Raw genomic sequence first — 27,709 nt, forward strand, 5'->3', positions numbered from 1 at the left:
CAAGAAAGGTTCCAAGTGTTTTTGAGATCAAGGAGATCAATTGGAATTGCGTTTCAACATATCACCTGGATTGAGAAATGCAATGAGCTCGAGGGGACTTGACAAAGTATAACATATCGTCGCCCACTTGTGCGAGCACGAAGCTTTCCCATTCCCCATCTTTCAATTTCCATTTGAACACTGTATACTTCAGGTCAGAGACCGTATCACAATGTTTCAACCTATCAGCAATACATTCCTTACTTCCCTGTTACTACTGCTCACCACTGTAAATAGTAGAGCACTACCTCAGGAAGACGGTCAAACACTTGACTCAGCCGCAATAGATTCCTCATCTTTCCCTCCCGCTACTGAAGCTCCTTCGACTTCAACTACCATCCCCGATGCAACTTCTACTACTAGCACCACTACCACTGATCCACCGCCCACCGACACACCTCAAGTATTCATCGATGCCGAACGTGGTATCGTAGTGGAATCGCTAGACCCCTCGGGAGTCTGGGTAGATGATAGATGGAGAGGTTTAGGTAGGATGTTGAGGGCTTTCCAATTTAACGATACCTACTTGACGGAATATTTCCAAGCTTCTTTCTACCCCGTGGACAAAGATTGGAATAGACAGGAAGGACCGGATCCTGATTCGTATTATAGTTGGACGACCGGTGCGCCAACAATGGTAGCTACGGTAAGTCATCATGCACCACACCCACAAGCACAAGTAAATCTATGAGTACAGTACGCTAATCATGGCACTGTATGAATTTCGAATCCTAGTGTACACTCCAGGTTACTGCCAGTCCTACTATAGATGTGACCTTGTCTATCAATACTGCGAGTTTACCTACGCAAACTCCAAATGTGGATGATGTGGCACAGCTATCTTGCCGTTAGGAGATGTGTGTTCGCTACTGTTGGATGTTGAGATACTGAAAGGGGTAATACGATACAATATGATACCGTATGATATGATACTGTACGACGTGCAGTGTGAGAGCCGATTGCAAATTACAATGTAATGCTATACTCTTTCCTATTGAGATGAATATGGTCATTCCCTCTTAAGAATAGCTTTGGCTTATATATACCCTGATGAGCAGTGTAAAAGAGAACATCTTGACATAAATTGCGATTTTCGATTTCGCGAATGACCCTCTACTGCATTTCGTCCTCGCCTCTATCGTCATTTCACATACATGTACCCACATGTTCCAAAGTCCGAATAGTCTTGAGTTTCATTCTTCTGCCTCTTTCTTTCTTTGTTCCTTCGCCTCCTGTGACGTTTTCCTGAAAGTTGGGCGTGATGATGAGACGGGCGGGTAATGGAGGAATCATAAACGGCCTCAGAAGGGGAGAGAAAAGGTGATAAGAAGGGGAGAGAGAGAGGAGGGGGGAGGGGACAAGGGCGAGTTGGAGAGACGAGGTAGAACGAAGCGTGGATTTACATGGCAAGAGTGTTCGGGAGTCAAATGGATGAGCCTTCACGGGTAGTGCATAAAATCAATCGTGACTGAGAATGTGTAAGTATGGCATGACTTCATAAAGGTGAAAGATACCCTATCAAAGGTTATCATTCATATATATACAAGGTGATTGTATACTCCATCAAGGAGATCATAAGCAAGTCGTTAAATCTATAAACAGCATGTAAAGGTATCGTATCATCTCCGTCAAGGAGGTAAACCGTAGAAAGTATATAACTCTATATACATTCCAATTCGTGGAATCATCTCAAAAACCGAAATGTTCATCTTCAAATTCCACGCCTCCACAACCCCTTACTTTATACTCCTCCAATTTCCTCACTGCACTTCTAACACCTTGGATCAAGCTCTCAGGTCCACAGGCAGTGACCAGCACTCCTGAGGGGTCGATCATCGTCCTACCGTATCTCGAGATGATCTCATCGGTGAGGGAATCCAAGAATATACTGAAATTCGGTCTGATCGGGTTGACGGAGATAGTTGAGAGCGGAGTGTTATTCTTCATCGAAGATATCGAAGACATTGTGGAAGTAGATGAAGTCGAAGGGTTGCGACATAAATATTGGTACTTTTCTTCATCCGCTGCTGAAGGTTGTCTCTTGAGTGAAGTAGCAAGCTCACTGACTATCCAATCCTTAGGCAACAGGGCAAGGGGTGAACTAGCAGGACATCGGGTCACAAAGATTTTGACTCTCAACGCAGTGGGGTTCGGTCTCTTGTGACCTTTTCGACGTCCTTCGATACATTGAGTCTCCCATTGTTTAGCTTCATTCACCAAATCAAGTAAGGTCGACATGAGCGGTTTGGCGATATCTTCCGTTCGGACCATCCAAATCAAGTCGATCGTCCTGGCTCGCACCACACCAGTTGGTGCACGTCTGACTAAATCCTGAGCAAGAGCTAAAGATTGCGTGATACCCGAGCCTCCGGCGACGAGAACGACCGATGAGAAAGAAGGAGCAAGAGTGTTCCCAAGACCTCCATACGGTCCTTCGACAATGATAGTGGCGTTATTTCGTCCACCTTCCGCACAATCTTCGAGGTCCGACGATCGTTGAACAAGTTCGTACAAGCTGTCCGTCCAATCTCCAGCACGTTTGCACATGAGTACTAAACCATCGCCGTTGGGTGCGGATGCAATAGTGAATGGATGAGATTCGAAAGCTTTTCTGATACCCAAAGCCGGGACTCGGATTCGTACGTGTTGACCTGCTCTCCAACCTGTTCGAAGAGCCGGGAGGGTGATGACGGTTGTACCAGCTCCGGGAAGGGCTTGAAGTTCAGCATGGGCAACTCGAGTTTTGGTGATAGAGCAGAAGATAGAGATGGTGTAGATTGCCCCGGCGGCGATGCTATGGGGTATGTTAGTGTGATACCGGTATCGTGCAAGGGCGTCACATACCAGAATGGGACAGCTTCAGGTACGTGTAAAGCGAGACCTAAAATCATTCCGACAAGTCCGATGAAATGGCAGATCTGGATGAAGAAAGTCAGCCAGGATCTTGCGGATTGTCCGACTACCGAGCTCACCTCAAAGATGCCGTGGCAGGCCTTTCGTACCCAAGGAAGAGAGGTAATCACGATAAGGACTAAGGCGAGGTAGGAGAGGATACCCCACATGGCAAAGGGTTTTGCGGCATAGGTGGAGAATTTGCCAGCTACGGTCCATTTGTACACTACGACGGAAGGAGCATAAGTATCGGTTATCAGTTGAATTTATAAAAAGGCTATCAACTCACTATAAGCAGCCGCATGAATTGTGCTAGCCAAAAACACCACTCTGCCTACGATCTTGTGGTAGACCTTCAATCTCTCGTATCCTTTCCCAACGCATAGTCCAATGATATTCCCTCTCACACCCAAGGCGATGACAAGGGGAACTTGGGCGGTAGCTACTAAGCCTGACCTCATCCAATCTCCTCCATACCCTTTATCTTTCGATGTAGGAGACAAGTCTGACTTCCATATCAATGCGAAACAGACCAATATCATATATCCACTGATCAGATACAGTTGGGGTAAAGTGAGGAACGACTTGAGGTGACCGGGAAGTTTCGCCAAGGGAGTGAATAATAGCCAAGATGATAAAGGGAGATGATGGAGGAGAGGAATGATGTGCGGCGGGGGATAATGTACCGGCGAGTCATATGATTGAGTTGAGATATCAATGGGTGAAAGAGCTTTCTCGTCGAGAGAGGTGGAAGAAGCGAAAGGATCTTTCTTAGAACAACTATCATTATCTGGTGAAGACAATGGTGAACTAATTTCGATTCGTCTATTTTCACCTTTCTTCAACAACCATCCTTGCGATAAATCACCTCCTGACACTTCTCTCTTGGGTTGAGGCTTGATCGTTTCCAAAGCTTCTTTGGTGTAAGGATAAATCTTGACTAAGTCGTTGTTATTTGGCTTTGATTTCGATTTGTTGGAGGACCAAAGAGAAGCGAAGAGTCTAGCGAGGAATCGAGGATGGGAAATGATCATGCACAAGGCGAGCAACCCGAGGAATGCAAGGTAGAGGTTACGGGGCATCGAGCCTGCAGACGGACGGTGAATCAGCTCATTGGTCCGCCTCGATACACAGATCACGACGCTACTGAGGTATTGATTGTGGTGGTGGTATACTCACTACTCATCTCCGCTTGATCCTCCTTTTGCTGTTGCACAACCTCCGTCATATTCACGCTTTGCTGAGCAGCCGACACGGACGGTACAGCGGCAGCGACGGTTTGGGTAGCAGTGAGGGCATTGAAGGTGACGGATGCTCCGTAGAGTACATTGGCAAGGGATGGATCGCCAATGAAGGGCATCGTGGGGGCCCAAGAAGGGTCTGAAAGGTATGGGAAAAGAGTGTTATGATCAAAAGAATGACTGTTGGTCTCGTCAAGTTGGTTTCCTGTGATATCTATCTAGTGCATTGATGAAGTGGTGAAGTTGTATGGTACAACAGGGAATGTTGTTGGGCTGTGGCTGTGAGAAAGAATGATGAGCATTAGCGTAAACGTATTCATATCATAGTGAAGAACGAAGGATGGATGAAGGAGAACGAAGAAATGAGAACGTTGTATCGAAGGTGAAACTGTAAAGTGAAAAAGCACATACACAACAGAGGGGGTGATAGGTAGAATGTCGATCCGTGCACTCAATGTATTATTGGGTTGATCGATTCACCAATTGGGCGACGAACCTGCCTTTACCAATCCACTGGATAGCCAGAACAAAGAAAGTCTATCCAAGCAAAGGAATACCCAGCACCTTTGGTGTATGTTCCAATGTTCTGAGCTTGAAGTCTGGAAGATCGATTGCGAAAATTGCGACGACGGTGAAGGGGTGAAACTCAATCTTATAGTGTAGATTGTGGTCGGACGTTCCTGCGCCTCTTCCTATTTGTGTCCAGCACAATCAATCTAATCAATTTTCAATCTGTCAAGGGTGTCGAGTGGTGGGTGGAAGGAATGAATCAATGAAAGTGTGAGAAAGCAATACCAATCAAGAATGAACGAAAGACAGAAAGAATGAAAGAATGAGCGAAACGATGTGGTCTTGAGATGATGACAATCCTTCTCCTCCTGCAATTACATCTCAGCCTGACAAAAAGTCCCTTGTTCTTCTTGGCCAAGCACAGGATTCACACACACAATTTTCACGACTCCCTCTTTGTCACGTCTCGGAATAACCTCTAAAATGCTGTTTTATTTCTTTTTCTTTTGGTAGTGCTACGCGGTGGCGGCGGTGTGATCAGGGTTATAAATATGCATGACGTGAAGGCGCGTTTCATCTTTTTATCTTCGGGTGCACACCTACTCTCACTCTTCATTCACGTCATCTCAGCACATAGCGTAGTCTGTCTATCACCGCATCACATAGTCAAAGTCGAGCCTGAGAAGGAAAAGTGTATTCTTGAAACATCTATCTCCACTGAATTGAGCGATTGCAACATTCAGGAATTACAGTGGATAATTGTTTGAGTTCAACATGGTATCCAAGCAACTGAGATCAATGAACCGTGAAGTGTGTTATTGTTCGACATCCTCCGGGATACGATGATATCCTACCTCTCATCTATCAATCTATCAATGACATTGTCCATGCAATATACAATTTCAGATCATCTATCGTGCTCTGACTCACTGTGCAGCACAATCTATACAATCCGTCTTGACCCGAATCGAATCTATCTTATCAAATATCACCCCATCCCTCCACAGGTCCAGATAACCATTCCCCGCCCCACTTTCCATCCTCACCCTTTCTCAATACAAAACAATCTTCCAACCTCACTCCTACACCGTTCAGTCCATTGACTTCCTCATGATTCGCAGGAAGGTATATACCAGGTTCTAAACTGAATACATTCCCTTCTTGAATCTTCCTTTTACCTTGTGGTCCTTGGATGACATAAGGCGATTCATGGCCTTCTAAACCTATTCCATGGCCTAATCGATGAGTGAATATACTAAAGTCGACTTCGGCCTCATCGTCATCTACATCAGAGTCTTGTCTTTTCCACTCAGTGACGACTTTGCGGGCAGATCTATCTAGATCACCGAAAGTGAGAGATCCATTAGACTTCAGTAACATCTCGTACGGTGCTCGTTGAGCTTTTCGAACCGTTTCCCATAGTTCGATATGCGATTCGGGTATAGTCGACGAGGGAAGAGCGAATGTCTGTAGAAAGCAACGAGACGTATCAGCTCGGTTTTCAGCGAGATATCAACTTGTGGGACGATTTGATGTGATGTAGATCGGATACAGGGAATATTGGGGTACAGCATATAGAGGACTCATACTCACTCTGGTGATATCAGAAACATATCCACCCCATTTCCCGCCAGCATCAATCAGGACCAAATCTTTCTTGGTCAACTGACGATCTGTCCCAGATCCATGAGGGAGAGCGGCATTTTCTGCACATGATCATCTTATCAGTCAGCTCAAACCAACCAATATAAGAGGATAATAATGATTTCTTCCAAATCACTCAACAAAGCTTCCTACCTTACTAAAATAAGCGCGTTGAGGAGTGCAAGATCAAGTATATCAACAAGCTCACCTCCAAACAATACCAATCCTTCTCCACCTATCAAACCAGTTTTGGCCATTTCTTCCTCTAAGATTTTGGACATTTGAGATTCGGTGATACCTATATACATCCTTTCTCTCGTCTTTCTAATGGCATGTAAGGTGAACTATAATAATTCAGAAATTGTATCAGCCTTGAAGCTCGCTCCAACGTCAGCAGAGCATAATAAGAATGAGAGACATCTGATCCTTGGTATTTCAGTTGTAACTGCCAATTCCGAAGTACAGTGCTGCAATGTCTACGCCTATGTCTCTGTCGATATAAATGATCCTTTGCTCACCTGATTAGCGCACTTCAACAACCCAATTTCCCAATCCCCCTTCCTCTCCCTCACTTCTCTCACTCTGTCTTCCAACCCCGATCCTACAATCTCACCAATCTTCTCTCTCAATCCTCTACCGATGAATTCTCTAACTCCATCATCCAGTACGAACCTCCCTACACCCCTCTTTGCCAGGTATGTCGATAAAACAGCATAAGGCGATTGATCTTCTCGCCATTCTACCCATTGGACCTTATCTCTCACTTCCACAGGCAGCTGCTTAACGATCAAGCTTGCTCGTAGAGCTTCGAACGCTGGAGTGAGTATCACGATTTGAGAGTTGACGATGGAAATAAGGAATGGTCGTTCGGAAAGAAACCATCTATCTTTTGAGAAAGAAGTGTAATACTCCGTTGAAGGTGATGGTTCGGATATCCACGCTGTATCATTCGATAAGATTGTAGAGAGATATTCGAGTCGGTCGGTGTATATCCCTTGAGGAGGGGTGAGGAGTGATTGACAATGTTTGACTAAAGTGTGATCTAAGGATTGTACCGATTTGGAATGGGCGGAGAAGGGAATTGAGAAAGGATGGAAGATGAGTTGACATATGAGGAATGATAAGATTATGATTAGTCGGAGTGATATAGGTATATTCCTTGTTCTTCTAAATGACATTCTATTGGACTCAGTCGTGACATCGTAAGACTGGTAGCCCAGCAATTAGATCGAAGGCATTCTCAGAATCAAGCAACGAAAACCATACTAGAATGAAAGCTATCAGATACTCACCTGCTTCTCCACGTCCCATGCGTTCTTTTCCATCTCGCTGTCTCTACTTATAGGCAAGTACGATCTAGCTGTATACGTAGGTCTGCTCGCAGATGACTGCAACGGTCTCAATGTCGAGTCGAGATTGACCGGCTGACTTGTCTCATATCGTGGTCGCTGAACTTCTTCCTGCAGGTGAGGCGGTATGCAGAACATTTCGAGGCGTTGTGGAGATGTGACAGGGTCAAGTGCACATAGAGAAGATGGGAAGATATTCAAGATATGGGATACCTTCAATACTGATCAAGTCCTCATCCCCTGTTCACCCTTTGCGAACATTACCGGCGGGATCAATTTCCTCATCGTCATCGTTATCATCATCATCACCCCGTCGGTAAGCACCGGCCTATCCGTTGATCAAGTACATATGAGATTGAAAATGCATATCAACTGCCTTTAATTTCCTTTGTTTGCTTATCAACATCGTATAGATGCTTTTATTATAAACCTTGTTTCGTTCACTGCCGAGAGAAAGAGAGAAGTGCTATATTATATGTTAAAACCAATTTTCATCCCCGATTCAGCCTTCCATTCATTGTCCATTGCAGTCATCTTCCCCTGAATGTCTGTACCTTCTGAATTGTCCTTTCAGGAGCCAAATCCACACAAATCACTATACGATCGACTCGGCTGCGACAAGTATATCCATCAGCTATTCGTCTCTACAGCAAGGTCGGCTCGACATTTAACACTTACTATCGTCAAATGGATTTTGGGCTATTGTAGAAATCTCATAAGTCTTACTTATCCTCGCTCTGCACACTATCGAAAACTGAACTCACGATCGTATGGGAACTTCCTAACAGCCACATCTCCAGCATACGTGTAAGGATCCCAGCTGACTTGTGACTACAGTGAAGAGGGTTGTTAGTGTCTACATCTTTCCAACCGATTCTCATGTCCGACTCACCAGATCGATCTCCCCGAATGCCTGTTCACTGCCAAAGGTATAAACGTCCGTCACGTCTCCTTCATCATAGTCAATTCTGATCTGTTGCGATGTTTGTCTGGAGGGATCGCTCAGGAGGTAATTGTGAGGAGTGAGGACCATACCTGACTGGGCGGTTGAGAAAACGGTCTAACAACCCCGAATTCGGCGTTAGTCCTGGCATGACTGTTAGGGGAGAGAATCACTCACATTCGGCAAATCACCGGTGTGGGGTACATGGTGCATTCCCAAGTTGAACCAAAACACTCTGCAATAAAGGAGCATCGGTCAGCATAAACCGTTATATAGAGAAGATTTCACGACTCACAAATCCTCTTGGATAAGATTCTCTCCGTCGAAGAATTTATCGAAGTTGACCTAAGCATCACCCGTGCGGGATTAGCATCACCATATCTCCCGGGACTGGGGCCGTTCCCAACTTACAAGAGGATTAGCAGTATCATAATCGTTCCAAGCGTTCGCAGCTTTCAACTCGGAGTCTTTTTGTTTGGATACATAGTAGGCATGGGTGGCAAAGCCTAGAAGTCCCGGTAAGCTCATATGGCATGCTTCATCAACGAAAGGACTTACCAACGGAGTTGAGTAAGTTGCTCGAATTGGTGATGGTCAAGTGCATACCCGCACCACCTCGACTGGGCATGATCTTGTACCCTCTAGGTTCACCATACTTGTTGGGTGCGTCTTTGTTGACCACGATGACTTGTTCCTGTCCGTTGGCAGACCAGTTCTACGGGATCGCGGTAATTAGTTTTCGTTGCTCTTATCACATCTTTTTCGCTTTGTGGACTCACCATCTTACCCTCATCCTCGTTAGCTACCTCTTTCCTGACCATATGCATAGTATTGCTAACACCCTTGCGCCACTTGTATTCCTTCTCGACAGGTTCGATAACGTGCTTGACCAGGGTATTGTTGGTGCCCAAAATATCGAAATCAACTTTGAAATTGAGCGCATGGTCGTGCATCGATCCGGACAGCTATGTGAGGTATCAGCGAGGCTCTTCCTCAGAGGTATACAACTTACTCCATCGTGGATATGATAACCGTATTCGTCGTTCTTAGCGTAGTAGGCGGATTGGATGTATCCGGAAGCTCGAACGACAGTCTCGATCGTACCATCCGTGAAGAAGTTGTAGTCAAAGTTATAATCGTAGTTACCGACGGTGGAGATACTTCGGACGGTCAAAGCGATTCCTTTGGTGACGGAGACGTATGTTTGGGTGGAATGTCGCTGAATAGGGTGGCCGAGATCGTGCTCGAAGATGGAGATACCACATCGATGGGACTAAAGGGGTTTTAGCGAGAGCAGCGAGATGAGTTTCATGTGGCTCACCTTTGAAAGCTCAGAAGCATGGAAAGAGGTGTTCATGCAATAGGCGTATAAGGGCATGTCATACCCTGGGACCTGGGAGAAGGCGTATGGACCGAAACCGTAGAAGGTGTCCATGTAAGAGGTACCCGATTGAACAGGATCATTTCCGGCATAATGCGCTATAGCTTCTTGCAGGCCAAGTTCGTAGATGATTCTTTGTCCTTTGTATTTGATATCGTAAAGCCTCATCCCGGTGTCTCGGGTGAAACTGCACCATGCGTCAGTAACAAGTACAAGTCCATTGAATTAGAACTCACGTAAGGTAGAAGGTGAAATCCATCCATTCAACAAATTTATTTTCCTCATCAACCTTGAATCGTTGACCTCCAGGCTGAACACCCATAGGAGGTACTTCAGTATCAAGTGGAAGTTCTTTACCGGTTTTATCGGTCTCGATCCATTTACCTCCCATGTTAGGAGTGTACTTCTTGAAATCGGATGATTGCCAAGCGGATCTGAAATCGTCGATGGAGGTATAGTACTCGTCACCATATAATACACCAAGGAACTTCCATTGTGACTTATCTCTACCGGTGATGTCGAATTGCATGTAGAGACCTTGAGGAAGGAGCGTTTCACCGTCGAAATTGATCGAACCGTTGTTCATCTGTCGAGTGGCAGGGTATCGCCAGAAGCCGACCTATAGTGACAATTCATTAGTATGTATTCCATTCAAATCAACTGATATACCCACCCAGTCAATCACATGATCATTTCCGTCCTCATCCTTCTCATGCCAAAGTGGATCAATTCCCCACATGTCAAAGGTATCGTTGAGGTCGTCCTCCGTTTCAATAGTAGCTGTATTAACGTCAGCTCAGTCCAGCTTTGCTAGCACTCACCATTAAGCACATCTGAGATGATATCCTTCATTTGCATAGCAGTCTCGGTGAGGAGATCACTTTCCGTCAGCTCATATTTCGTGGATAGCAACTCACTAGTGACCATCCATATCGTACACTCTTATCTTGGCATCTTCAGCATGAGTACCGAAAGTGTAAGGGTAGTATGTCGAATCATTTGTAATGGGAATGGGACCAACCACCCAATCTTGCGCGTAAGGTTCTTCGGTCGCACCGAATAACAAGCTTGCCACAGCCCATCTTTCAGGTTTATCACCTTGTCCATCTAAGTAGCCAAGTGCATCGGTCTTGTTAGGTGGTAAAAAATCAACGACCATGATGGTGTTGTCCCATTCCCCGGCATCATCCACAGCAGTGAGGTTGAGATCATCTCTAGAGTGGAGGAAGCTGATGACATCGGCTGCTTCATCGTTGGTGAGAGAGATCCAGATGTTGTCTTTTGGTGCGGTGGTAGAAGGTGACGACGAGGTTGTGTTGACTGAGTCGGTAGGGAGCTGACGTCGGTTAGGTCGCCATCCAGGTCGACGGATGGAAGAGATCTTTGGCTGAGGTATAGCCAGGGTGGTACCCAGAAGAGCGAGGAGGGGGAGGGAGGATGACCACATTGTGAGTGGCTATAGGTGACAGGGGTAAGAAGGGTGCAAGGGGTTTTGTCCGGTTGATACGAACGAAGAAAAAGAAGAAGAATTGATGGTCATCTTTGGGTGTATATGTTTATATATATGCACACTTAATGGCTCACTCTGTCCTTCGGCTATCGGGGCCAGATCCAGCAACGGATTCCATTGCACAGCCTGTGACCAATCATAGATCTCGCACGGACCATATCAGACCACGACCCCAGATTTTGATGGTGACAACAATGACCAAATGATGGTGGACCACACCTCGTGTTGATCCTTCCTGTTTATACCTCCTTTAACCCAATCCGGCTTTTGTTCTGAATGATATCCAGTCCCGTCTTCATTTAACTGACCCTTTATACCAGATATTCCTGACCCATGGGAAAAAGCCATCTCATATCTTCCATTTGAATTGCTACGAGTGATGTTCTCGTTTCTTATCTATAAACTGGTGTTGAGTTTACCCGAATTCTCGGACAAACGCTTATCTCTCAGATTTACCCCAGTACTCGTATCGGTCACATGCGAGAGGAGACATCCCCCCGTGCCTAGCTACTGTACTTTTGGACGCCACATATCATACAAAAGATAAGGAATTCTCGGAATGCATATACAGTAACTTCACAGCTGCGCTCAGTCCTTGCAATGCCCATATGTAGTGGGCATACTCGCTCGTCATCTCATATCGACACGCTAAGCTGTATTTCACTCAAATGATCCGGAACTGCCGGCTGGAGTAGCAGATCTCGAAAGAAATATGTGATCGTCGAACATTACATTTTAAGGGAACCACTGCGGAAGCAAACAGCCAAGCTCATTTGGTTGGATGAAGTGTTAATTTACAGGTGTTTCATCCGGTTTGGACTCGATAAGAAAGACACATCCCTGCTTCCCATCAATTATCATGGTACCCACTTTCCTGATGAGATGTAAAGTGCTCCCAGAGATCCCGACTCGCTGCGGAAACAGACAGCTTAGAAGGGAGACGTACACAAAGTACGTCTTCTCCTTCCCATATATATGGGCCCCGGCAGAGGAATCCGTATCTCAGTCTTTGCATCTATAGCTTAGACCATCTTGTTGCTGGAGACGCTGTCACTCAAGGACGTCAAAGATTTTGCTCGTGGTATGACCGCCTTCGTACCCTTCCTGACCGCAACTCTCAGATCCCATTGCAGCTTCAACCCGATCCTCCGATGCGTTGAATCTGACTGTTGAGATCCCAACGACCTACACTACTCGTCACATGAGAGACATCACACTGGAATATCGGTACATGGTTGATTGAAGCCGGAAGTCATATAAATAAATCACCTCTTCGTCCCAAACACTGACCTTCCAATTTCATTATCAAGTTGTTCCAACTTGCCACCGGATGTAACCGGACTTGCCACTGTTGTAAACGGACTTGCAGACGAATTAAGAGAGACCGAGATATGCTGGACCTTGGGATAGTACACTGTGAGATTGGCTCTTGAAATCGACCTTTTCACCGCGGTCCTGCAAGATGATTACAGATGCTGAATGTTTGAGTACCCCTCCATCAAGGAGGTGAGAAACGGGCTTGAAATGGCACGTATGAAGCCATTGACGCGTACTGAAGTTGTACCTAGACAAAGTATTCAGGCAGAGTATGATTGTGTACTGATATCTCAATCTTTTCTGAAGAATGAAATGATTACCCCTACAAGCGGATGACTTTATGGACAGTTTTGTGCTTTTATACCATCAAAGAAGTATCTTGAGTTACATTCAATTGACTTACAAACAGGATACAATCGTCTTCTTACAGAATCTAATCAGGTGAAATTTTTATTGTTCAATGAGACCATTACTGTTCATCATCGTTTTCGAATCCCTGTGAAAAACACTACTTACAGACAGTCGATTGATACCCAAGTATATTTACCGACAGGTCTCTGCCACAGTCCGATTCCCACAACCGCGAGCTTCTATACCTCACCAACATTTTCGCCTTCTAGTTCAAAATTCAGATCAATTACTACCAACCAGCCCTTCAACCTTCCTGTTCAGCCTCAACACTGAAAGGCACGACATTCGGCGGCCATCTCGTTCTCTCTGTGATCGAAGATAGACGATTATATTTCATTCTCCTCAGCGCTAAAGCGTGCAACTAAAGCAACCCGAATAATCAGGTCTACAAAGTCCGATTCCATTCGCCTATAAATGGGTTTTCGTTCTTGCAAATCCAAAAACCCAAACCTATCATGTACGTCTCACGTCCCGCTGCGGTCTTCCTGTTTTCGCGCTAATTGTGTAAAAGAGTGGCGGCAGTTCCTCAACACTTCTGCTATATTGATTTTGAGGGCCAGGTCGAGCTGACTCCACTTCGTTTGTGTGCTTGTATGAACATCCTTACACATCTCATTCCCGCTCAACAAGTTCAACCCACAGTCAAGGTGGCCACCATCCGTCCCTTTGTTTCTTCTTCTTTGTTACCATCACCTGGGGTCGCTTGCCCCGCTCCGAGATCATCATGTAGTGAAGGATGTTATAAGACGTTTCCGGATGTTTACGAAATGAGAGCTCATGTGAAGAACCTTCATCAAGGTGGGACGAACAAAATGACTCAAAATAAAAAATAACTTGTATTGCTATTTTCAGAGTAGTATAGTGAGGCATTCATATTATATAATACATGCAGAATTGAATTATGGGTGGGAGGAGAATGGTGCACTTGCTTGTGAATTGACTCATACGGACAAAATGCAAACAACCAAAGCTAGCTACCTACTTACGCATGAACTATCTGAGAACGAAATTGACCTGGAGGGATAGCCTCAGTGGGCCCGAAGAAAAGAGAATCGATGTATACTGCACATGCAGCGTGACCAGGATCGCAATTATTTACCGAGAATACCAATGATGTTGGCTCGTACCGATCGACCCTGACATAACCGCCATAATCCGGATGGTAGTGTCTACGTGATGAACGAGACTGTTCAGCGACTGATCGATTGTTATTTTTTCGACTGATGAATTCTGGTCGGCGACAACTTGATCAGCAAAGATTCACTTACCCCAAGGTTGTTTCCCGCTTATGATCTACATTTAATAATTCCTGCTTTGCTTCTAGACTTGTGTTGAGATAAAGCAGTCGACGTAGAGAAAGTTTTTGTGCAAAAAGGGCAGGAATATGAAGGGTTGTTGAGTGCTGAGAGAGGCCTATGCCATGTATTGGTCTCGACATGGGATCGGAGTGAGTGAATGGCGGAGTATGAGGATTGACAATTGGGGTACATACAACGATACGGCTTCAAGGTTGTATGAGTCGACGTAACGTGCTGCTTATGAGTCGATGCATTCGCATGACTCGTTTGGCAGTGGTTGATATTGCATTTGAAAAACTCTATGTGGATGTGAGTCGTGTTATGATACCATCTCTCCATACTTGAATTTGATATGTCTCTCCATGTTCTTCTTCGTGTTACAGATTGCCATACAGATCGAGCATTGGACGTGATTCTCGGCATCTCGAATGCTGAGGATAGTTTACGACATGCGTCTTGATCTTCGAACAGTCCGAATACAAAGCTGGGCATGGATGGCCATCATTTAGAGGAGCTGGGCACTGGATACACTTTACCAATTAATGTTTCTCTCGACAGTGTTGTTGTATAGCTGCTTCTGCATCATACCATTTTGAGCAGATAGGGCATTGAAAGATCTTCAGATCCTTGTCTTCATGGGTATTGTGATGAGCACGAAGTTCGCCGATAGTGTGACATCGTTCGTCACAACCTGAAGATCTGCAGTTCCATATGGGGTAAAGGTTGTCTTGTACCTTCATCGTCGGAGTCAAGGCGAAAGGAGGAGAATGAGTAACATCATCAGGATGAGGTGGAGGAACGGATGTAGTATCTTTGGAAGGGCGAGTCAGGAAGGTACTACCGAGCGGCTCGGATGGTGGTTTATGATGAGCCTGAGTCTTAGGATTCGCAGTGGGATCGATATGAGGAGCGAAGTCGTCCGGATAGATGCAGAGATCTCGCTGGATGAAGAACCGACCTAAGCAAGGCAATATGTGGACAAGGGATGAGCTACGATTACACACCTCTGGATCCCGAGATTCATCTTCTCCAAAGTATACGTAGTGTCCTCCTCCTGCCTCATCGTCTCCAGCTGCATCATCGTCATTACAAGCGTGATAACCTAAGACCGCCAGAGGCGAATCGGATTGAAAGGGACCGCTATCCGGAGTGTAGAGCACCTGGTAAGTCCTGAGACCATTCTGTATACACTGTCAGTACATACTATTATTTCAAAGAAGCAAGCATGGTATTTACCAAATCTACCCCTATAACCAAGATTGCGACATCCAGCTCTTCATCCATAGTGGCTATATAAGGTTCAGATACGAATGTGTCGCGTTGGCCTTCACACATCTCATCAGCTGACGCAACCCTAACACTCAACGTGGATGACTCACCAACTTTGTTGCGATTTTATGCACATCCGCATTGCTAGGCAGACCCATCTGTCCTCGGTGAAATCCATCTTTAGAAATCATTCTTGAGCAGTTCAAATTTGGTGATGTGAACGTCGACGTCAGGAACGAACTCCTCAGCTTACGGTGGGGGTGGACTGTCGGCGTTGAGAATTATGTCAGCCCAGCTGAATCGAGAAGAAAAGTAGTATCATAGAGTAACTCACAGTGACAAGTACGTCAAACCTCAGTGATCTCATGACGAAAGAAGGAAAAGTAATTTGAGTAGGTATAGCGATTACTGCGAAGGGAGAAACAGTCGATGAAATTTTGTCAGCTAAGACGGTCAAGGTTATCAGAGAGGTATATAGATGTCGAAATATATGATATGAGAGGAAATAGTCTACCATATGTGTGCTGAGTCATGAATGTTGAGGATGACTACTTACATGCTCAATGATGTAGGAATACGATAGACCTTCTTCGGGGGATATGGCGGGACTTTGACCCCAGTTCGTCTGTTTTCTATCACTGGAGGCTAATTAGTTACAGATACCGGTCAGCACAATGGTGGGTGCGAAATTATGCAAGGATTCAGTTTTGAAGGAGAGAGTCCAGGGGAACAGTGAAGACGATGAATGGCAAGAGATAGGGATAGTAGGTTGAGGAAGGCGGAAGGAAAAGGAAGGAAATGTATTGGATACTCACATGGGTAGAGACCTACTGGCTGGTGTTCGTCGTCAAAGTGTGAGATAGTCAATCGGAGGTTGGTAATGACTTCAACAATGTAGCAAAACCAAAAATATCAATAGGCAATGGAATGAAATCGCAGATTCCACCTATGCACAGTATGAATCCACGAGTGGGCTTGAATCGCATACGCACAGGAGATGTTACACTTGCCAGGCGTGAGACGAGATATATATATATATATATATATACTAGCAACCAGCAGGCTGACCGCTACGCGGCCAACCTGGTGGTTATAAGACCTCCACTTCATTTATTCAATCTGATTGTCAACCTGTGCAGCACAATGCGGAACATGTATTGCCCACAGGCTGTGTTGACATGCATGCAAATGCCAGTAACGTCCATTCAAGCTGAAGCTTTCCGATGCACTTTTCAGGCTTGTGATCCATGCAGTGTGAGGTGGTCAAAGATGAGATAGAATACAGGAGCTTTCTGACACAAATGTGGCATACAGTGAGGTTTTGAGTTGTGACAGTAAAAGTCACCGTATGCATCTCATACATCACATTTAGGGATGCATGAAGCAGTCCGCATGATCAAGTCACATGCACACTACCTAACGCACTTTTCAGATTGTTATGCATTGCAAGGTATGGAAAGATGAGATGCAAGATTTCTCGGGGTAAGCGTGATATATATCTTGTAGATTGTAGATTGTAGATATATAACAAATACCCATTCCTATTACCGTAGCGACGTCAAGTAAGATCAAAACAGCGTCGAGGAATTTATAACTTTGAAGGCGGAGGTGCCCACTACTGTAAACAATCAGTCTTGGAGCACAAGTTTCACCGATCAGCAATATCACTAGGTCAGTACTTACGAGAAGTGTCTTAGCTTCTACTCAACCTCTTCTCAACCTTTATGCCATAATTTAACACACTGTCGAATTTCATTCAATTTCGTGATCATCCTACCATAGAGAGGGAGACGGAAAGGAAAAGGGAGCATATCAGCATGACATCTCTGAAGATGGGTCCCCAGTGAAAGTCTTTTTAGACTAAAATCGTGTCTCAACTCCCGCGATGACCAATGCATTGTGAATATCATTCTGCATCGACTTGAACCTCATCATCTTCATTATACCCACCATCATTTTCGTCGTCCACTTCCGAACCACCTGAGATGATCGAGTTAACCCCATTTCCAGTGGAACCAATACCATCAGAACCGTTATCATCTTCAAAATCGGAATCTTCATCGAAATCGTAATCGGCATCGCTATCGCTATCATCTTGATCGGTTGGTTCATGAACGGATTCATCCTCGTAAGGCCTTTCCGTCTCAACCTCCTATACATCCCACTGAGATCATCGATTAGATCTCCGATCGGATCTTTCACATGTCCAGCTCGTTTGACTGATTTGATCATCTTCCACTGTTTCTTCTCCATCGCGTGAATCTGACCTTCTGTTCCTACTTGAGATAACATCATGCAAAGAGCGCCAAAAGTATACTTTTCCCTCGATAGGTGACTTTCGAGGTATTCAAGATTACGGATCTTCTTGATACCTAGTCGACCGCCGGGGGTTTCTTGCTTGAGGTCGTATAAGCAGAAAGGAGACATGATTTAGCTGAAGGTATTGCAGGAGAGACAACCGAACTGATCTTATCCAAAAGTCAGACCTCCATACATCAGCTTCCTCAAAGTACCTCCCCCTATGTGAAGGGCATCGATTGGTTTCAAATGACGAGTTGTAGGTTCATGGTTGTTGGGAAGATGGTAGAAGTTGAAGGGATATACCTGCATCACCCATATATTGTAAGTGACGATCATAAGCCAATGTAACACCAGACTGGAGGGCCGCGGACAGAGTGAGGAAGGTAGAATGAGGAGAGCAGAGGGGAGTGTGAAGATATGCTGCGGATAAAGCGACATATAATCACACAACTCCAAATATAGACGAGCTTCTCCACTCATCATGAGAGTAATTAGGCGACTCATCGTCTATTTCTTGACGAGGTAACCTGTGCTTCGGAATGGAAGGCATGTGCCTCAATCGGATGAATGCTAACGCATTACCATCGTTGTCGACAAGATTCTTGGGGAAGTTGAATAGCTCATCGGTGGGCTTGTAGGTATGGAAGGTCGATGTCCTCTTTCGTTCGACCATCTTCCTTATCTCTCTATCAGAGAGGGTTTTGATCATTTGAGGATATCTAAGCAAGGGGATGCAGACGTCAGCGAATCTATTCTCTAGCAGAAGGACTCTAGGAAGATACAAGGAAGATGGCAAGGATGGATTTGCAACGATAGGATGATCACAGAGGAGGGGGGAGGAAGACTCACCTATCATGGTTGAGAACGATACTCTCAAACTGTTCCTTGGCGCAAGCGGCGACATCGCCATCGATCGAATTGATCCGACACCACCAATCTGAGAAAGTGGTGGGATATTCACCACCTTTATTGTTGAGCTTCTTCCTTAAAGCTCTGAACACCTTGTAGTGTCGGTAGGCTATCGCATCTTCCACTTTTAATATAGCACCAATTCCTTTGGTCGACCATTTCTAGGTGTATTCAAAAAGACTGTGTCAGCATACTTTCCTCTCATTGCAGGACATCAAGGACGAGATAGAACTTACCCCGCTTTGATCAAGATTAGCCCAAGCTTTTCCCATGCCATTATTCTTCCCGGAAGGCATCTTGACGATCTCTGCCAGAAAGAGGAAAGTCAGCCTTGACGTGACGATAGTTTTTGTGATGATAAAGATCATAGTAAGATCCCCAAGACGGGCAAAAGTGTATCACTCACTTAGGTCTCTTGAATCGATAGGTAGAAGTGAAGATCAATATAAATGATACTGGAAGATGAGAGGTACTACTCTACGAGGAAGTACAGAAGGAAAGGAAGGAGATGAAAGGTGTTATGAGGTCAGACGATTGAAAGTCGAGATAAAGTCAGAAAATAGAGTCAATATCTTGATGATATCATGTGACGAATGGATGGCACTGGGTAGGGACTATATGGTAGGGACTATATAGAGAAGGATTGTTAGAAAAAGAAAAGATAAAGAATAGAGAATAATCGAAAGAAATTGAGGTATTTATACTGTTTCCGACTGTTCCTTCCTTTTTCTCTCAGTGTAGTATTGGATGATGAACCATGTGCAATTGTCAGGACTAGGTTTCCGATATCGCATCTCGGTCAAAGGCGAGACATCCAAAGGATCACAAACTTACTATTGGCGAGGTAGAAGGTCAGAGGGATAGAGCTTTACGGTATCGAAAAAGGAATAGTTGATCAACGAGCGTCGAGGAAGATGCAACAGGGGTATTCATTTTAATTTCGCCAAAAAGCTTATAATGTAAGTGCTGGTTTATACTCTGCATGCATACTCTGTCTAAGTACAGTTTGAAGTATGCAAAGTATGGCTTCATGCACGCCATCAGGAGTATTTTAATGACCATGAAAAGGGGTACTGAAACAGTCAGCATGTTGTACTTATATTTGTATGAGCAAGGGAAAAAGAGTCGATCTCAAAACGTATAATACTTATCAAAATCTCCAGCAAGAAAGTTGGACTATCGTAAATACGATTATGCGGTACTTATGGGTTCTGCATGATGTTATCTGCACTTATAGAAGACACAGGCAGACTAAGCCTAAATGGAGATAGAGTACCCAACTGCAAATCGGTACTTAGATCGATAAGTGCGGTTCCCATTCATAAAAGAATACCCCTAATATAAGTAGGATAACTAGAAATGAACGTCGCCTCGCCAATGCCACCATTGCGTTCGACGTGTCTGCCCGCTTGAAGGCGAAGAATTGAGGAGAGGCTACTCTTTCCTTGAGTTACAGTAGATTAAGACACCTTCCCCCTCAAAGTCAAAACCTGTTAGGCCGAGCAGAGGGGGGAAACTATTCCCCAAAGTGTACGGATGAAGAAATTGGAGAGGTCATACCACTGATCACGAGCTGTAAGACTCTTTTGTCTCCCTCTGACTTCAGAAGATCCCCTCTCCCTCGCTCTTACCACTTCCTGTTATCATTTGCTGACTTGCATTGTTCTTCAACAGGTTCATCCGGTCAACCATCCACACCAATCAAGCAATCACTCCCATTCCAATCAGCATCTGCAAGACTTTGTCGAGCATCACGAGGGACTGAGGATCAAGAAGCTAATTTACGATGGCCTAGTATCTGGTACTTACCTGTTTGTTCATTTTAAGTGCACGGCCTATCCATATAGCTGTAACACTTTTTCCCTCCACCACCTCGACAAGGATTATGCAAATACCTCTTCAGTCACACAGCCTTCCTCAACGGTAGAAAGTTCTTCAAGTGGTGGGACAGGGAAATCTATTCATTACCCGCTTGATGTTCAATGACAGCTCAAATAGGTGACAAGATCAAATTCACGTCTTGGGGCATCCTCAATCGGTGTTGATTTCTGAACTCCTCGAGGCTATTTTAATGTTGGTTGGCTGCGTCGTCCAAACTCAGAGGCATGTGTCAAAAACCTTGCGTCTGCCGCAGGCAGACACGCAAGGCAATGGTTTGATACGCACGCCAGTCCGAGAAGTCTCGTAGCTGGAACCGAGGATCCCGTAAGGGATCCGAGGGGCCCGTGGAGAGGCTTCGAGGGCGGCGTGCCCGCCTTTGACACAACGGATCAAGTCCATTTCGAAACCAAACTAAAGCGCTCAAGTCCCCGGACCGGATCGGATAGTGGTTATGACCGTTGCAGCGCGGTCGTTCTAAGATTCCAGCCCGCAGTTCGTCAATGATACGAGGGTAAGGTGGCACAATATGAGAAAAGGTCCAAGTCGTTCGTTGACCGTCAAAACGCTGACTGACATCGATTTATCTTGGATTTCCGCCTCCACTTGAGTCTTTTACACTCCTCCACCTCCAGCAGAAGGGAGATACGTGGCACTTTTGCAAACCCTCCCGGACAAAATATGAAAAAAAGTGGAGAAAAAGAAATTCCAATCGACCGAAGTGAGATTCGAACTCACGAGCCTCACGGCATTGCCTTTCGAATCTCGAACTAGCAAAGCAACGGAATAACCACTATCCGATCCGGTCCGGGGACTTGAGCGCTTTAGTTTGGTTTTGAAATGGACTTGATCCGTTGTGTCAAAGGCGGGTTATCGTCGATTTTCTACCACCAAACCAATTTTTCAGGATAAAGTTTGGGTGATGGCGGGCGCCACCGTTGTAGAAATTTTGGACCCTGAGAGTGTTTTGCACGCGTCTAACTTCAAGTGGATGACAGGAAACCAAGAGTGATGCATACAAGTACTTGCTTTGCAACTGCATCACAAACTGATTGAACCTTTCCATTTCCCAAATCATCCATGCTATGTTATCTATGGAGATTATCAGATAATCCTAGGACAGGGAGAGAGAAGCAGATACCAGGGCTGGCTTGCGCCAGCCCGGACACCTCCCGTTAGCGCAATGAATCAAGCTCACCTCATTTTGAAGCATTTGCTTTCCCTCCACCGCGCCAAGAATAATACCAATGAAAGTGAGGACAATCGGTGTGATGAAAAATCTCTCAATCCAAGGGCTCTCTTGCCATGAAAGATGGAAAGTCAAAATTTTGTTCGAAATCGCTGGGACATGAAGATTAGTAAGTGGCCCCGCCCATAGAGGTATGTGAAATTCCTGCTGCCATCTCCTTTTCTCTTTACCACAACAATGTCCATTCATTGTTCTCACTACTCGACTTGCTTACACACAATCACACAAGCGCACACTGCATCTTCCAAAGATAAGAAACCTTGGCGGTCAAACACATTGTACATTCGGAAATTCAATGCATAGATCATATATCTCACTGCTGGGCGAGAAGGAAAAACGAAGGTGCTACAAACGCATCGATATATCCCAATATTCCGTATCTCTTGATTTCCTAATATATAATGCCTCATCCTCAGCAGCGAGCCACGCATGGGTGTGAAACTAAAACCATCTGCGCCGGGGATATAGACTTGAAGATGGAGTCGGGGTAGATTGAGGATAGCTGGATGGAAGATCGGCATTCGTAGGGCTTCGTCGGATCGAAAGCCGATGAATTTATGGGAATCAAACGCAGGGATTGATCCTCGACCAAAGAGAAAGCTAAACAGCCTTCGAACTGTGAAGATGATACGGTTTTCGTCGATTTCGATGGTCGGGTCTTGAGCGCAAACGGTTGATTGATCTTTATCGTTTTGACCAGTGACGACGAGTTTAATCTGCTCTCGCAAAAGGAGGTAAAGTTTCCACCTGTTCATTAGCGATATTCCCTTGAGATTGTACTCACCATTATATCCTATTTCCTGTAGCACGATAGCACTCATCACATTTCCCGAAGCGATCTCCAAACCAGTGTCCATCTTCAACAGCGCTAATTGACCGGTGACATTGGGCGATCGCCAAACGTCATCAAATGCGATGATTTTGAGGTTGGTCGGGCCTTCAAGCAGAGCATAGAGACCACATTCAACAACCATTCTTGCTTCCAACGTATTACAGCCCAGTAAATCAGTCAGGGTGTCGTAAGGGAGTACACCGAAGTAATCGGCGTTTTGCCCATGTCGGCTGCTGTACAGCAATTCGCCCCAAGTTCGAACAGCTTTCCCAGCTTCGAGTGTATCCGGAACACGTTCTAATTCTCTCAGCTCGTTGAGGAGACGAGCGGGAGGTGTTCCAGCTAACAAGCCTGCTTGGGATAGGCTGATTGTGGTGGGAGCGGAGACGGTGTACTGGTCTAGAAGAGGTTGGACGGAAGGATCAATGAGGAGTGCTGTACTGGCGAGGGCATCGAGTAAGATCTGGATTCTCGATCGGATGGTCGGATTTTTGGTCGATGACAAGATTGAATGGAAAGACTCTTTGGTAATGTCGAAGAACTTTGCGTAAACCCATCGGTGTTGAGTATTATAAGGTTCCTTGCCATCTAACGTGATCCTCCCGACAAGAAAGGGGTGTCTTTGAGGATTTGGAAGGGGTCGGAGGTGTAAGGGGCAATGATGAGGCGATGGATGCTTTCGATATTTGGTAAAAGTGGTCGAAGACAGATGAGCAAAGCATCGGCACACTCTTCAGCTGCGGCGAGAGGTATACCATTCTTGAATACGTATCCACGGACCAATCTGAACTTCAGGAATCGTAAAGAGCCCTCGACATCGTTGATTGCGGCTAATGGAGGCGGGGTGGGTAGAGGTATAGGTCTTGATGCCCAGGAGCTGGATATAGCATGACATTAGCGAGGAGTCTGATTTTCAACTGTACATTCCATTGGTCACTTACAATGCACCCCGGGCGTATCTCAAATCCCCATAGATCGCTCTTGTGGCATGATCACCCAGATCCTCTCCAGCTATCCCACTGGTACCGACAAGAGCTTCATCCTGGTCTTGAGAGATATCCTCCATAAGATCGGCTTCAGTCTCTAGCTTAGAAGTCTTCTCATCATCCTCCGCTTGCTCCAAAAGCACCTTGTAATATTGGGAGGGTTGCTGAGTATCATCGGTATGGACATCAATGAATTCTTCAACTTCTGGAACCATATCTGACATGTCGGGGGAGCGGGATAGTGAGATCATATGAGGTGTAGGGAGGGGTACATTGAGAAAGAGCTGGGGATTCAGGAAGGATGACAAGTTGGATGCGCAACAAGGAACGCTGTCGGAATCTTGACAGCCTAATTGATCATCCGCCCAGGTCAGCTCCAAACTCTATTCTTGCGCTCAAATCAAGACGTGGACATCTCGACACTTACGTGTCTTCGCAAAATCAATTTTCCAGAGTACGTCAGAGTGGACAAGTTCGTTCACCATATAAGGCATCAACGTGGCCATGGGTAACATGCTCCAACTTTTCTTGCCAACCTGCAGAGATCTCGTCAGCTCTATCCCATACCATCCTAGACTGTACAGCTTGTCGACTTACCGATTTCAACTTGGTATCATCTGGACCGAAATGTCCAAGAGCATACGCCAGACCTTCCCAAGCTAATTCGACTGCTAAGTGTTGGTAAGGCTTGTCCGTGATCGTGGTGGCATGGCTTCTATGGGCATTCGCCAGCGTCCGAAGCTAAGCTGTATGCGTCCACAGAGGCTGAGAAGGGCGGACTGATGGCTAGTCGAGGAGTAGGTAGAGACGATAAGCGATCGAGAAGTAATACAACGTCTGTAGGCCACTGTGCTGATAAGAGGTGTTGAGATGCTAGTGTTGGACGTTTACCAGCGTTTTCAGCTGAGTGGATGGTGACGATGGGTTTTGGGGCCATGACCGAATGTGCGAATGAATATGGAGTATGTAGATGCGAGTGCTGACAGCTGGGAGGAGATGTCCGATATGTAATGATCTTTGGCAATGGTAGCGTGAAGGAGAACAAACTGGAAAAAGGTGAAGGAAAGTATCGAATTCGTCCACACCTGAGGACACACAATCATACTCGTGCAAGTCAGCCATTGATGGACCGTGCTGAGTCAGTTGAATTTGGTGGCACTCGATCATCGACAGTAAAAGCATTGACCCCTTCGGAGATATGAGATATGGCAGTCGGTCTGATAGACCAGTTACAGCAGATGACATCCGATAGATTGATGAGAAGAATCTCACTTTTTCTTCCAACCCTTTTCTCCGCTGATCCAGCTACCATACAACGACCTATCGCATCGAGTGATACCATTCGCAACACCATGGATGAAAGACAAGTCAACCAAGCCGACGATGAATGGACCATACTTGAAGCAGCCGCCAGGAGTTATGGGAGAAGGATACATAACGTCAAAAGTGATGGTGAGCTCCAGCTTCTACTTGATCTCGACCCTCATGGCCAGAGCTGACGGGACCTATAGGAAGCTCTTTCTATCAGTAAGTCTGTTGCCTTGTCACCTTTTCGCCGTACTGACCATGTCGAGAAACGCCAGCGCAATATCATATTGGTTGACGGAAGATGAGGACATGATGAGCGATCATTTGAGGGAGAGGGTGAGTGAGTTTCGTCTCTGCGAGCAGCATGCACTGACGGTGGTCTGCGATCCATTGTAGAACTGTAATCTGATGATGTCGAAGGCGCTGGAAGATAGAGCCATCGGTGAAGTTCTAGATGATGAGATGATAGAAAAACACCGGACGAAAGCTCGTAATTATGATTTCTCCTACTCTCACGTCAGCGTGTCGCTGATATAGTATGACAATAATAGATGGGCATGCAGAAGCAGAAGATAGTTGGATTCGAACTATGTCTGAGGAGATAAGATCGAGTATCATGGTTGTTCTAGTCAATATGGTAAGGCTGAATCATCTAATGCGTTTCAGTAATGGAAAAAACCTGAAATCCGATGCAAATTAGCGATCCCGCTCAACGTTTCACCAGATATTCACCACCAATCCAATCATCCCAGGTGCTTTGCCACCCCTCGTCGTGCTTGGCTTGCTGATGACTAGCAACCATTTTGTGGTATTGGAAAGACAACCTGGGAAAGGAAATGTTGTAGGTGATTATCGTTGAGTATTCGATAACTCACCATGGCTGACCCGCCCTTCTCGTCTAGAACTACAGCATCGATCCCACTCAATTCTCCGATTTCACCTCATCGCTTCCTCCTCTCACAATCGCCTCTCACAATCGCTGATGTTCCCTGATCTCCCAACTCCTTCCACTGGCGAGCAACATGAAAAGAAATCTTCCAAAGAACAAAAATGGTGATGTAAAGTAATGAAGATGTCTTGGAAGAGGCTGAAGAATATGAACCAGATGATGAACCGCCAGAAATACCCTAAATCGGGTAGGCTGTTTGTCCAGCTGAGGGATCATAGGTGAAGGCTTGAGGGATTCCCACTCAATGCAACTCACTCCTTTATATGATTCTCTTAGATTTCTAGCAGAAGATTGGGACTCGCCCAGGCGACATATCTCAGACCTTCCAAGTATCTGTCATCTTCCCTTCGCATCATCCTCTACATATGGTCCCGATTCGTTAGCAGATAAATATTTGACACTAGAGGACTGTATAACTCACGACAACGAGACTCGCTGTTCTCCAGTCATAGATTTCAACGGCAGAACGGGTCGTCCACATCACTGAAATAGGGTCCCACCAAATGGCTGTCACCGGAAGGCGATATCCAGTGCTTATCTACGCGAATTTCTTCGCAGCCGAAAGGGATGGCTACCAAATCCTCGTTGTAAAGCTTGTAAACTCCATAAGTCCACTGATCATGGATCTTCCCCATCGCTTCGCGCGTGTCATCTTCATAGCCTGTAGGGTGCTTGAGCGCTAGAAAGACATCACTGGGACCATTGAAACAGGCGGGAGCTCCGTAACGGTATCCGTTCCGAATATTCCTAAGGAAACCGTTGTTAAAAGTATAGATCTCTCTGCCTCCGCTTTTGAGCGAAAACAGGTGTCGGCTGTGTTCCCTACGATCACTCTCGGTTGTACCAGTATGATGATGAGGCTGTGATCAATGACGATCACCATGGCAGTGATCGCCTGCCAAATCTGTGATTAATCTACCACCGGCTGTAGAGATGATTCTGTCACCGGGGATGTCAAACCTGGTGATCTTGAAGTTGAGCTGGGCTAAGTCATCTTCTCTGTGGATCAGGCGGTCGACTTGAGTAGATGGTGGAAGTGGATCCAGAGTGGAATACTGCTACAGAGGTGTGACCGCTTCGAAGTCCAGAGGGGCTTTATGAAAACAGTATTTTCTAAGTTTGAGCTGAGCGGGAGCATTTCCAGTCACGAAGGCATTGAACAGTTTACAGGTAGCCGAAAGATGAAGGATTGATTGTGGAGTTGCGTGAATGATCACACAGAAGCACAGTGTCTGGTATTTCTTGAGGTATCGTCATCTCTTTCCGATCTACAGTGAATGAGGTCTATAGCGACTCTGCGTCGTTGGGAATTGTGACGTTGGAATAAGAGGTCGGAGTAATAAGGAAGCTCACTCGCACCAATATTGGAGCGGAAACGACGCAAAAATCCCCAGCAATGATCTGACCAACGTTTCTTCATTCAAGCTCCACCCAACCGTCCGTGATCATCAGGGTTGCAAGTCGACTTGGACCTCCTATCTGTGTGTACTCGA

The 27,709-nt window shown here is 45.6% G+C and overlaps 9 protein-coding genes across 9 annotated transcripts; 2 read left to right on the forward strand and 7 right to left on the reverse strand.

Moving 5' to 3' along the window:
• Positions 1-211: 211 nt before the first annotated feature.
• I203_104921 (uncharacterized protein) lies at positions 212-891 on the forward strand (the record flags this gene model as incomplete). The annotated part of the gene is made up of 2 exons (XM_065517645.1): positions 212-685; positions 775-891. 2 exons carry the CDS (start codon positions 212-214, stop codon positions 889-891), a joined length of 591 nt encoding a protein of 196 aa, XP_065374463.1.
• Positions 892-1,728: 837 nt separating this feature from the next.
• I203_104922 (uncharacterized protein) lies at positions 1,729-4,291 on the reverse strand (the record flags this gene model as incomplete). Its single annotated transcript, XM_019143497.1, has 5 exons — positions 1,729-2,833; positions 2,884-2,957; positions 3,012-3,157; positions 3,221-4,018; positions 4,111-4,291. The coding sequence occupies 5 exons, from the start codon at positions 4,289-4,291 to the stop codon at positions 1,729-1,731; spliced, it is 2,304 nt and encodes a 767-aa protein (XP_019006546.1).
• Positions 4,292-5,663: 1,372 nt separating this feature from the next.
• On the reverse strand, positions 5,664-7,813 carry I203_104923 (uncharacterized protein; the record flags this gene model as incomplete). The annotated part of the gene is made up of 5 exons (XM_019143496.1): positions 5,664-6,149; positions 6,276-6,388; positions 6,535-6,670; positions 6,845-7,534; positions 7,619-7,813. The coding sequence occupies 5 exons, from the start codon at positions 7,811-7,813 to the stop codon at positions 5,664-5,666; spliced, it is 1,620 nt and encodes a 539-aa protein (XP_019006545.1).
• A 457-nt stretch (positions 7,814-8,270) lies between these two features.
• I203_104924 (uncharacterized protein) lies at positions 8,271-11,446 on the reverse strand (the record flags this gene model as incomplete). Its single annotated transcript, XM_065517646.1, has 14 exons — positions 8,271-8,287; positions 8,354-8,374; positions 8,440-8,506; positions 8,568-8,735; positions 8,796-8,853; positions 8,914-8,963; positions 9,030-9,124; positions 9,177-9,333; positions 9,398-9,583; positions 9,631-9,891; positions 9,940-10,186; positions 10,236-10,618; positions 10,673-10,779; positions 10,924-11,446. 14 exons carry the CDS (start codon positions 11,444-11,446, stop codon positions 8,271-8,273), a joined length of 2,340 nt encoding a protein of 779 aa, XP_065374464.1.
• A 3,628-nt stretch (positions 11,447-15,074) lies between these two features.
• I203_104925 (uncharacterized protein) lies at positions 15,075-15,819 on the reverse strand (the record flags this gene model as incomplete). The annotated part of the gene is made up of 3 exons (XM_019143494.1): positions 15,075-15,476; positions 15,540-15,716; positions 15,772-15,819. The coding sequence occupies 3 exons, from the start codon at positions 15,817-15,819 to the stop codon at positions 15,075-15,077; spliced, it is 627 nt and encodes a 208-aa protein (XP_019006543.1).
• A 1,891-nt stretch (positions 15,820-17,710) lies between these two features.
• On the reverse strand, positions 17,711-18,231 carry I203_104926 (uncharacterized protein; the record flags this gene model as incomplete). Its single annotated transcript, XM_019143493.1, has 2 exons — positions 17,711-17,956; positions 18,007-18,231. The coding sequence occupies 2 exons, from the start codon at positions 18,229-18,231 to the stop codon at positions 17,711-17,713; spliced, it is 471 nt and encodes a 156-aa protein (XP_019006542.1).
• A 316-nt stretch (positions 18,232-18,547) lies between these two features.
• On the reverse strand, positions 18,548-19,310 carry I203_104927 (uncharacterized protein; the record flags this gene model as incomplete). The annotated part of the gene is made up of 3 exons (XM_065517647.1): positions 18,548-18,875; positions 18,955-19,175; positions 19,251-19,310. 3 exons carry the CDS (start codon positions 19,308-19,310, stop codon positions 18,548-18,550), a joined length of 609 nt encoding a protein of 202 aa, XP_065374465.1.
• A 3,243-nt stretch (positions 19,311-22,553) lies between these two features.
• Positions 22,554-24,896, reverse strand: I203_104928 (uncharacterized protein; the record flags this gene model as incomplete). The annotated part of the gene is made up of 7 exons (XM_065517648.1): positions 22,554-22,741; positions 22,926-23,495; positions 23,567-23,850; positions 23,915-24,308; positions 24,387-24,495; positions 24,557-24,674; positions 24,808-24,896. 7 exons carry the CDS (start codon positions 24,894-24,896, stop codon positions 22,554-22,556), a joined length of 1,752 nt encoding a protein of 583 aa, XP_065374466.1.
• A 415-nt stretch (positions 24,897-25,311) lies between these two features.
• I203_104929 (uncharacterized protein) lies at positions 25,312-26,250 on the forward strand (the record flags this gene model as incomplete). The annotated part of the gene is made up of 7 exons (XM_065517649.1): positions 25,312-25,411; positions 25,471-25,486; positions 25,543-25,603; positions 25,664-25,757; positions 25,819-25,904; positions 25,968-26,108; positions 26,170-26,250. 7 exons carry the CDS (start codon positions 25,312-25,314, stop codon positions 26,248-26,250), a joined length of 579 nt encoding a protein of 192 aa, XP_065374467.1.
• Between the last annotated feature and the right edge of the window lie 1,459 nt (positions 26,251-27,709).

Source organism: Kwoniella mangroviensis (assembly GCF_000507465.2).
Source record: "Kwoniella mangroviensis CBS 8507 chromosome 1 map unlocalized Ctg01, whole genome shotgun sequence".
Taxonomy (NCBI): domain Eukaryota; kingdom Fungi; phylum Basidiomycota; class Tremellomycetes; order Tremellales; family Cryptococcaceae; genus Kwoniella; species Kwoniella mangrovensis.